Here is a 10,987-nt window from a genome sequence, read left to right as displayed (position 1 = left end):
CTCCTGGAGGGCTTTAAGCCCTCAGACCCAGCAGAGCTGACAGGGTCTGGCCCCAGACCGCCACCCACCCTGCTCGCCTTTGTTCTTCTTTCACAGCACACCTTCAGGGGGATCGGAGAGTGCACGTCTTCCAAGGAACAACCGGGATGCTGCTTTTCCATCAGAAGGACTGGGGAACACTTTGCTGCTTTCCCCTTCCATGCTTTCTTAATCCTCAGCTCTGGTTTCTATAAGGAAGCATCTCCTAAACCAGCCCCACACACTGTTAGGTGTCGGAGCAGCTCTGCATTTGTTCTACCCTATCTCCAGCATCTCCAGGTCCTCACCAAGAGCCTGAGAGAGATCCCATCACCCTCATCCCATGGGGAGAGATGTCCCGTGCTCCTGCGGGTTATCTGGATGCATAAGGGAGAGACTGGACCTACGTCCAGCATCGAGCTTGTGGGTTCCTTTGGGATTTAAACACAGCAGAAACCCCAAGCAGAGGGATTGGTTTCACCCCATGGGTCAAAACAAGGCCCAGGCACCCCACAGCATCTCCTTGGCAATGGCCGGGCAAATCTGCTCAGCACCGCCTGTCCGGCCAGCTCCTAAAAATGCCAGGAGAAGGCAAAATGCCCCCTTGTGAAACCACAAAACCCAATCCAAAGGCTCCCTCCTTCCTGAGTAATCAACTGTAGATTAAAAAAGGTCGATAACGACGTGTCAAGTGCCTCCCCAGGAGGCGAGGAGACAACTTCATCTGCACAGGGGTGGGAAATGGGCTCAACAGTTTGGCTTTTGTTCCCTTTTCTTTTGCAAAGGAACACCCCAGTGACCAAAAGTACGAGGGAATGGGAGGAGGGAATGAAATCATGGACATGTCATTCATTTGTGGGGATGGGAGGGAAGATTTGAGCCAAGCCTCAGTTTCCCCGTCACCCATTGCAATGGTGACGCTGGAGCTCATCCCAAAGCCTGCATCCCTGCCCTCCAGCAGCCTGGGTACAGCTTCAGCCCCCATCCCATTCCGGAGATGTCCCCGATGGCCACCACAGAGTCCACCAGCCATGGGGACATCCTCATGCTTGGCTTTGTGTGGCAGCAGAGGACAGCTCTGCTCTGGAAGCAAACCAGGACCATCAGTGGGGCTGAATGCAGCCTGGCCAAGCTCTCCATGCCCAGGGCAGGAGGAGGCAGGCGGGATCGCTTCCCCAGGTAGAGAAAATCATCTCCTTCCACCAAAAAAGGGGTGTTTTAAGTATGAAGAATCACCTGGATCCTCATGCCAGAGGGAGGTCTCTGTGCCAGGGCTGCGAACAGAACACATGGAAACAGGGGGATTTCACTCAATTGATATTTTAACCCCAAAACGTCAAGTTTTTGCTTCAGCCTCATGGCAGTGCAGCCGCTCACCAGCCCTGAGCCAGCACCTCTGCTGCTGGCCTTGACCTTGAACCCATCCTCCTCCTTACTTCTCCTGGGAACAGCCCCAACCCACAGTGACACCGAGGCCAGGGAACCCCCCCTTGTGTCACCTCATGTGGGGCATCCTCCAGCTCCCAGTGCCAGAAGAAGGACCACGATGGAGCAAAGCAAACCCAAAGACCCCCCCATTTAACCAATTCCTCCCTGATTTTAACCTCATGAGCCCCAAGGCTGCGAAATCACCCTCAGCTCCCTGGATCCCTGTTAATGGATCCTTGTTCCTCTGTTGAATTGAGAAATTAAAGTGCATTCACACCATTCTCCCTCCGTTGTCATCTTATCTGGGTGTCTAGCGAGCAGCCTGGCACGTTACAGAATCCATCAGCATTGAGCCTTTGTAGCTCCCAAAATTCATAATTAACAAAATACTCCTATTCACTTGTTGGTGTCATTTAATTAGTTGCCCATTAAATAGACACTAAAGTATCAGCTATTCCCCAACAGAGCAAATAATTGTTTTCTATCCTCTTAGAAGTTATCGCTTATTGTAACTATCACAATTCATTAGGAGCTGCCGAGCAGCGGGAGGAGAAGGTGGGGAAGGACTGGAGGAAGGACAGGGGGTGGCAGGGCCAGGTGTGCCCTTGGCTGAGCCAGGACTTCCCCGTGATGCTCCTGTTGTGCCCAGCACAGGGGTTACCAGCACCCAGCGCAGGATCAGCCCGCTCTGGGTACTGCATCCAGCCCGGATCTGCTAGTGATGCTGAAGGGTCAAGGACAAGGATGGGGATGAGGATGCAGGGGCTCCCCGCCAGCTCCCCAGTCCCCATGGGAAGCCAGGGAAGCAGCAGGCAGCCCCCTGCCAGGGCAGCTCTATTGCACAGAAGCCGTTTATCTGGATCCCAGGAAAGATTTAATTTACAGTGGAAATGTCTCAAGCAAAGACCTCCCTGGGAGGAATGAACCTGTTTAAGAACATCATTTTCTCTGTGCTTGGATTATGCCTTTAGCTGCTGCAATGCCCCAGAGCTGGAGCAGCTCCGGTGTGGGATGGGAGCCAAGAGGGGTCTGGGGCAGGGACTGGGAATTAGGGTGGGAAAAGCAGCCCCAAACCCTGCCCTGGAGCTGTGGCAGCTGGTACAGAGCATCATCCTTCCCCCAAGGCCTGGTGCTGGCCCTGCCAGTGTCCAGGGGATGTCCACATGCGTACATGTATGAATGTGCACGTGCAGGTGAGCGTGCATGGATACATGCATGTTTGCACCTGTGTGCACGTGTGTGATGTGTATGCACGTATGTGTGCTGGGTGCACCCCCAGAGCAGGAGCTCAGGGAGGGGATCCTCCCCCTCGGCTGTGCTCTGGGGAGACCCCCCCTGCAGCCCTGATCCAGCTCTGGGGAACAGCACAAGAGGGACATGGAGCTGCTGGAGCAAGGCCAGAGGAGACCCTGGAGCTGCTGCGAGGGCTGGAGCAGCTCTGCTCTGGAGCCAGGCTGAGAAAGCTGGGCTGGGGCAGCTGGAGAAGAGAAGGCTCCTGAAGGGGACACCTTAGAGCAGCTCCAGTGCCTAAAGGGGCTCCAGGAAACCTGGAGAGGGGCTTTGGACAAGGGATGGAGGGATAGGACAAGGGGAATGGCTTTAACCTGCCAGAAGGGGAGCTTGAGATGAGCTCTGAGGCAGAAGTTCTTCCCTGTGAGGGTCCCTTCCAACCCAAACCACGCTGTGGTTCTATGGAGGTAACATCTGTGGGTTCCCTGGAGTATACACAAGTGCTTGATTTAGTGTTGGACAGTAAAGAATAAACCAGAGCAATAAATCCCCCACACAGTTCTTGCAAAAAGCCATCTATTTCAGTTTTCACTGTATAAAAAACCCAAGGGAAACTGGACAGGGAATATACAAACCACGTGTGGACCTTGAAAAATTTTTACCAATTTCAAACGATCTGGGGTAAGGGTTTAATCCTCTATGGTACAGCCAAACCCAAATTCCTTTCAATTCCTACTTTTCCTTCCTCCCCAGAGAAGGGAGGTTGGAAAGAAGCTGTACAGTGACACTGTAGCCTGTGGAGGGCAGCCTGTCACATCGAGCTGCCTCAGTGCTTTCCCAGTGCCATGAATGTGAGGGGGACTGGCACCAGCGAGAAGCAAAGTCAATCCCACCTCTGTAAACCAAGGCTCATGAGGGCATGGATCCCATCTCCCTGTTGACTTCACTGGATCTCCCCCATGTACAGCCTTTTGTCACTGGATGCAGAGAGAACTGAGGGAGAAAGAGGGGAAAGGAGGGATATGTTAAACACAACAGTTTGAGATCACCACAAAACACAGAGTTGGAACTGAACTCGTTTCACTCGCTGCTTGTGAGCCAGAAAGCCAAATTTCCTTTGCTCCCCAAAACCACTTCATGGCATTGCTCCTCTGACCCACTGCACACCATGGCTGCTGTTCCTCCAGCCCAAGACAGGCACAACCACACAGTGCCTGCAATGTGTGAGCATTAAAACAGTAAAGAGAGGTGTATGAACACGCTGGAAGTGCTCTGGAGCATCCCAATGGAGTTGTTGTCACTATAGGGAGCATCCAGCCCGCAGGCCGCTAGAGGGCACAGGCTGCCCAAGGAAGCCTCGATGATGGTGGCAGAGATCCTGAACAGGGTAAAGGCAGCTCCAACACACCACTTGCACCCCGAAAAGGCTCTTCAGGGGATTCAATACACAAGAAGGAGGCAGAAGCACCACTCTTGACACTGACAACGGCTTCGTGTGAGCCCAGGAGAGGTTTGGTGGGTTTCTGTGTGAACTCACAGACTGGTGTATGTCTGCTGAGCATAGAATCACAGACTGGTTTGGGTTGGAAGGGAGCTTAAAGCACCCTGCTCTAGTGGAAGGTGTCCCTGCCTGTGGCAGGGGGTTGCAACTGGATGAGCTTTAAGGTCCCTTCAACACAAACCACTGTTATTCCATGAAATCTGTCTGACACTCAGGGCCACAAGCAGTTGTGGGGCTGTTTCCCAGAGGACCAGCAGTTCAGCCAGCCCTGGAACTATCACCCCATCTGTCTTCAGGTGGAGAGCACTTACTAATGGGTTCCTCTGGGTGGAAAGCCAGCTCATTCACTGACCCAGCATGGCCTGGCAGCTTGTACAGAATCCTCCTGGATGTGGTGTCCCACACGTAGACAAACCTACAAGAGAGGCATTGTGAGTGCATGGAGGAGGGAAAGCAACTGCCCCCCTCCAACAGCTCATCCCTGGCCTGACACAGATCCAGCTCCTGCTGTGGAAACGTCCAGAGGAGGTTTTGGTCGGATATTAGGAACAATTCCTTGCCCAGAGGGTGCTCAGGCATTGGAACACGTTGCCCAGGGCAGTGCTGGAGGCCCCGGCCCTGCCAAGTGTTCACCCTGGGTAGATGAGGCCTCAGTGCCAGGGGTTAGTGGTGGCCTTGGCACTGCTGGGGAGCAGTTGGACTGGATGAGCTTAAAGGTCTTTTCCAACCTGGTTGATTCTGTGGTTCTAATCACTGGGAAGTTATTTTGTACACAGACAAACGACATATTTATTTAACCTTGCTCTGCTTTCCCAGCACAAACTCCTTCTCGAAACCCAACTGAAAAGCTCAGAGATGGCAGAGAGACTTGCACAGCCTTGTCTAACCTCCCTGGGACCTGGCTGCCTGCTCTTCCCCAGGGAGCATCACCACAAAGCTGCTGTCACACCTCAGAGCTACACCAGCACCTGCAGAACTAACCCAATGGCCCAAAGCTTGGAGGGACATAGGCATCCCTCCACCATGTGCTGCAAAGGAGTCACAGCTCAGCCACTTGCTGTGACAGCTGCCCCACTATATCTGGCCAGTGAGAGCTAAAGTTCTCCCTCTCCTCTATCAGGAACTCATTAATCTGTTGATTACTGCTCCAAGCCCTGGCCTCCAGCCTGCAGGGATTCCTGTCTCTATGGCACTGAGGGTGCATCTGGATCTGCTCCAGTGGCAGTTGCTATCCTTCACAGTGACCTTCAGTGTCTGGTATGGACCCTCTGCTGGCTTCCTCCCTCTGCCCCTTCCACTCCTCAGCTGCCTTAGTTTACAGCATATCACACTTTAAAGTCCAACATGTGCTAATTTAGGCAGATCTTTAGTTCATACTTACTCATGAATTAAAGTAAATATCAAGAGTGACCCTTGGAACACCACTGGTGCCTCCTACAAGCTGCCACACAGCAATTTAACTAGTGTTTGTGGTCCTCAGCAGTATAACCCCCACATTACACACGCTTCCCAGACTCCCTGTGTCCTGAAGAGTCTCACAAGCACCTGCTAGTGCAACCACATGGGTCCTAGTCCACCATCAACCAAGCTCCTGTCATCTGCTGGTCCTGGGGTGAGGTCCCGTGGTTGAACATAAGCAGTAAGGCCAATCTCTAGTCAGCTTTTGACAATAAGAAGAAGATTTTACAACTATATGGTGCTCCTCCACTGCCACAAAGGCAACAGAAACACGTCACTGTAGTAAATCAGGGCAGACAATGTGATCCAACTCATTCCAGGAGTGCCTGGATTCATGGTAACAGGGAAGGCAGCAGCAACTCACCTGTCAGCCGAGCCCCCTGCGATTTTACTCCCATCTGGAGACCAAGAACACCTCAGAAGGTTCTAAAATGAAAGAGCAAGCACAGAGCTGTTTCCAAAGGAAGATTTAGTCTTCCCCTTCTACTCGAGTTAAAATCACCACAAGACTTGCAACACCACGAGCACCACTTTAATGATCCCCCTTTGGAAGATGAGCTGGTAATCACAGATTTTAGTTTACGGCTGGCAACATCCAGTGCCTTGTTATTTTACACCAACTAGGTAGTAAACGTAAAAAATACTTAATTTACAGCTAATTACAGTGCAGTGGGCAAAGAAATCTGGTTACTGCAGCTTTAAGTGGAATCCCACTTTGTGCATTCATCTTTCTTTGAGTTCTTATTAAAGCCTTTCTGGTTTAAAGTTGAATTGAAGAAACAATCAGGAGAGCAGTGAATAGCAGCAGCATTTCACACACCCCACGTTCTGCTCTGCAGGACACTCACCTTCTCAAAGTTGTGTACATTGCCCTGGAAGATCTTCACACATCTCTCCTTCGGGGCGAAGGGCCGCACGTCCCAGATGCGAACTGCAACACAGAGCTCACAGTCACCAGTGGAAGGTGGCAAAGGGCAGCTTCAATATTGTTCCTTTTCCTAAGACATGCTGCTAATGAGCAAAGCTCCTTGTTCTCTCCATAGAACCCAGCCTGGTTTGGGTTGGAAAGGACCTTAAAGCTCATCCAGTTCCAACCCCCTGCCATGGGCAGGGACACCTTCTACTAGAGCAGGTTGCTCCAAGCCCCTGTGTCCAACCCAGCCTTGAACACTGCCAGGGGTGGGGCAGCCACAGCTTCTCTGGGCACCCTGTGCCAGCGCCTCAGCACCCTCATAGTGAAATTTTAACACCAGAAGCAAAGGGAAAGCAGCAGCTTCCCCCTGAAGAAAGCTCTGGTGTGAAAGGTAAAACACAGACATTTCTCATCACATCAAGACCTCACCAAAAGGAGGGAAAAAATGCAAACCAACTGTTACACAAATGAGGCACCATCTCCTTACACGAACCTTCTCTTTGTTTGAACACTCCATGACCTGATCAGCTTTACTGAACACCCCTCAGGAGGCAGTTTGGAATCTGCTGTCATTCCCACTGCAGGGAAAGATCCAAACCTCCCTGACAAGAGCCAGGCTGAGGCTGTGTTCAACTGTCTGTGCAAACAACGTGTGCCACAGTGTGTCCTCCCTGCCCTTTGGAGCTGTGACAAACCCTCCACTGCAGCTGCTCCCTCCCTGCAAAGGACACGACTGTCACCGGTGTAACAAGAATTCCAGCTTTATCTCTGGAGCCAGACTCCCTTCAGCTTATCCCCATGGCTGGATCTTGGGTTTCTACATCGCACACGTTGAGCTGCTCCTAAACATGGTGCAAAGCTGGTGCAAGAGAGCAGCACGTGGCTGCTGAGCCCTTGCAGCAGGTAGGACGTACCTGTGTTGTCCATGGCGTTGGAGAGCAGGTAGGAGCCTTCTGAGCTCAGGCTGAGCCCTGTCACCGAGTCTGTGTGTCCTCTCATCGTGTAAGTGAGCTTGTTCTGGCGCAGGTCCCACACCTTCACACACAACAGAACCACAGTTTAGCAAGGAGACAGCCTGGCCTGCTGGAACTGCTGGTTCCAAAGTGTTTCACACAGGTATTGATCACAGCTGACAACATCAGCTCTTGATTCCAGCTGGGGCCTGAATGGCCAGAATAAGAGGTTAGAATTTTACGTGTGTAGTAGGAAAAGTGGAATTTGCCCCTTAGAACATGTTTAACCACCAAGGAGCTATATGTCAGCAGCCCCACACATGCAGGAATCCTTTTCCATCTGGCTAGAGCTCCCCCAGCTCCCAAATTCCAAACTGATGGCACAGAGCAGTTGTTTAATCCCCTAAATTCCATGCTGTTCTCCCCCAAAGCGGGGCAGTGGGAGCAGTTCTCCTGTTGATGCTCCACTCAGTGATGGCTCTGTGACAAGCATATGCTCCCCACACCTAGGTGAGGCTGGAGCCTGAGGCTAAAGGGCCAGGAAGAGGGATTGAACCATGCAGCTATCAGGAGAATCTCAGTCACCAGCTGAATGAAACCCTGAGCTGGCTCTTAAATAAGAACTTTCCACAGTAGCAGGTGACAAAGTGAGCTGAAAACTGAAGCAAAGGACATAAGAGTGTGGATGCGTCAGCACATGTTCTTTAGTTTACCTCATATATGGCTCTAGAGCCTCCAGACTGGGCACAGGCTGCCAGAAGAGCAGCATTCCATGTCTGCTCCAGCGGATGACAGCAGCACTGGGACAACTGGCCCGGAATGCCAGGGCTGCCCAGGCTCTCACGTGGCAAAGAGCCCTGGAGCAACTCCCTCAGAGCTTACTAGCCCTAAATCAACAGCGAGGGCAGACACAGCAGGTCCACGTGGTTCTTGTGACTGTAAAATTAACCAACAGGCTTCCACAGTTGGCCTTGAGGAATGGAAGATGGGATGAGGATGGAAAAGGTGTGTGTGGCTGGAAAAGCATGTGAGGATAGGGGTGTTCTACCTTAATGTCGTTGTCGATGCCTCCGGATATGATCTGATCACTGGTGTCATTGAATGTCACAGCCAGGACCTGGTATGTGTTCTGGAACGTCTGGACAGCAGCTTTTTTCCTGATATCCCACAGCTGAAAAGACACAGCACTTGTAATGAAAGCTGCACAGAGATACGCCGTGACAAAATGACAGGCACTTGCATGGATACGTGGAAGCACAGAATGGTTTGGGTTGGAAAGGACCTGAAGATCACCACATGTGGCAGAGGCTCAGAGTGCTCTCCTGAAATTCCCTCTGTAGATCTCAGGAGGTCTCTGTAACCTTACCCCCGCCCCCCCAAGAATTACAGCAATAAAGGAGCAATGGAATTTGATTTCAATGTTTTCACTTCTGAGGACTAAGTTCTTGGCTAATGGAATGAGAACAGTGATGAAAGGCAGGATTTAGCCCACTTAAATAGGAAAACCTCCCCAAGTTCTTTCAGAGATCCCATCTTCCAGCCCTATCTCCTCCCACCACACACTGACCTTCACTGTGCCATCATCACTGCCTGTGCAGACGAGCTGGGGCCCTCGCCTTGCTGGGTAGCAGGAGTTCACAAAGGATGTGTGGCCCTTCAGCCTCTTCACCCTCTCTCCAGTCTCACTGTCCCACACGGCCACTGTTTTGTCTGTGGATGCTGAGAAGAGCATGCTGCAAAGGAGAGTCATGTGAGGATCCCAGTTTCAGGAACACTTCCCCCCTCCCCCCTTCTGAACACTCAAGTTGTGTGATCAAAGGTGAGAAGAGGCCATGGAGAGGAATCTCCTCCACACACCAAGCAAAGGCGGTGTTTCAGAGGAGGCTGACTGATGGTGGGGCAGCTACACTGGAGGCACCCCCATTTCTTGATACAAAGAAATTGGTTTTCTGCTTTCTCAAACATTACCTGGAAGGAAAACTGAGTGGCAAGAGCTCAGATCCAACAGTGGAACAGCCTTTTAAGCCAACAAATATCTTCTGAATACCAAGATTGGACTGCTTTAGCCTTATACAAATATCTCACTCACGTTCCTTCCCTCCCCAGTGTCTCCCAAATGACCAACATTAACTTTCCTCTGCTCCTCCAGACCAAAATCAAGGGCACCAGTGGGGAACATCCCTTGCTCAAGCCCAAGCTGGCACCATTCCTTATCTGGGAAAGCCACACCACAAGCACTGGCCGTATGAGGACCAAGCAGGGGAATGTGGTGGGACTCCAGCCAGCAGAAAGCACCTTCAGAAAGAGCTGGGACTGAGGGCAAGTGCCACCACACCAGCTTACCTGCCATCAGTGTTGTAGTGCAGCTCCATGACTGCCCCGCTGTGTCCCTTCAGGGTGGCGTAGTTATCACAGTCCCCGTAGACATTCCACAGCACTGGGAGAAAAGGGAAGGAATTGGGAAGAAGAGGAAGGATGGAAACAGCTCCCTGCTTTGAGTGGCTGGTCTCCAGGAATTCAGCAAAACGAGCTCTGTTATCATCAGCACAACCATCCCCAATAGGGATGAACAGCAACAAAGAGCGAGTCCTGGAAGGGCAGAGCTGATTTATGGGTTTAGGTCAAGCTGAATTAGGAAGAAAATAATTTCATCTCAGCAACCCACAGCATTAAAGATTGTGTTTCTACAGGGTGCTGCAGTCACAGATGGGCACACCAGGCCAAGACCAGCCCCTTCCAAGTGTCCTGGTTTTGGCTGGGATAAAGAACCATGGAATGGTTTGTGTTGGCAGGGAGCTTAAAGCTCATCCAGTCCCAAACCCCTGCCCCGGGCAGGGACACCTTCCACTAGAGCAGGTTGCTCCAAGCACCTGTGTCCAACCTGGCCTTGAACACTGCCAGGGATGGGGCAGCCAAACCTTCTCTGGGCACCCTGTGCCAGCGCCTCAGCACCCTCCCAGGGAAGAGCTTCTGCCTCAGAGCTCATCTCAACCTCCCCTCTGGCAGGTTAAAGCCATTCCCCTTGTCCTGACCCTACAGGTCCTTGTCCAAAGCCCCTCTCCAGGTTTCCTGGAGCCCCTTTATGTTGTTGCCCCAGAGCTGGATCAGGGCTGCAGGGGGGGTCTCCCCAGAGCACAGCAGAGGGGGAGAATCCCCTCCCTTGAGCTGCTGCTCAGGCTTCTTCCTCACAGCCCTAAGGTGAAGCTCATGACCCAGTAAACTGAGGTCCTGATGCACAAGCCCCAGCCCCACACAGGCAGCACTGGCTGGGACCCTGGAGCCTGGTACTCACGGATGAGCCTGTCGAAGCCGGCAGAGGCGAGTGTGTTGCCGTTGGGGTGGAACTTGCAGCAATACACCTCCCCCTCGTGCCCTGAGAGTAACATGATGGGTGCCTGCAGCGAGGAGCAGCGCGGGGGGCCCTGTGGAGGCAATGGGGAGAGGGCGGTGAGAACCAGAGAATCAACCAGGTTGGAAAAGACCTTC

General features: G+C 52.3%; 1 protein-coding gene across 1 annotated transcript; it reads right to left on the bottom strand.

Moving 5' to 3' along the window:
* Positions 1-3,455: 3,455 nt before the first annotated feature.
* Positions 3,456-10,923, bottom strand: SNRNP40 (small nuclear ribonucleoprotein 40kDa (U5); the record flags this gene model as incomplete). Its single annotated transcript, XM_010024599.1, has 9 exons — positions 3,456-3,669; positions 4,489-4,592; positions 6,000-6,061; positions 6,484-6,566; positions 7,463-7,583; positions 8,550-8,672; positions 9,069-9,234; positions 9,845-9,938; positions 10,794-10,923. Coding segments are annotated over 9 exons (933 nt in total), but the record flags the coding sequence as incomplete, so codon positions are not given.
* Positions 10,924-10,987: the final 64 nt, after the last annotated feature.

Source organism: Nestor notabilis, unplaced genomic scaffold (genome assembly GCF_000696875.1).
Source record: "Nestor notabilis isolate BGI_N333 unplaced genomic scaffold, ASM69687v1 scaffold26671, whole genome shotgun sequence".
NCBI lineage: Eukaryota > Metazoa > Chordata > Aves > Psittaciformes > Psittacidae > Nestor > Nestor notabilis.
The sequence above is the reverse complement of the archived record's forward strand: the minus strand, read 5'-3'. Positions and strand labels throughout refer to the sequence as shown.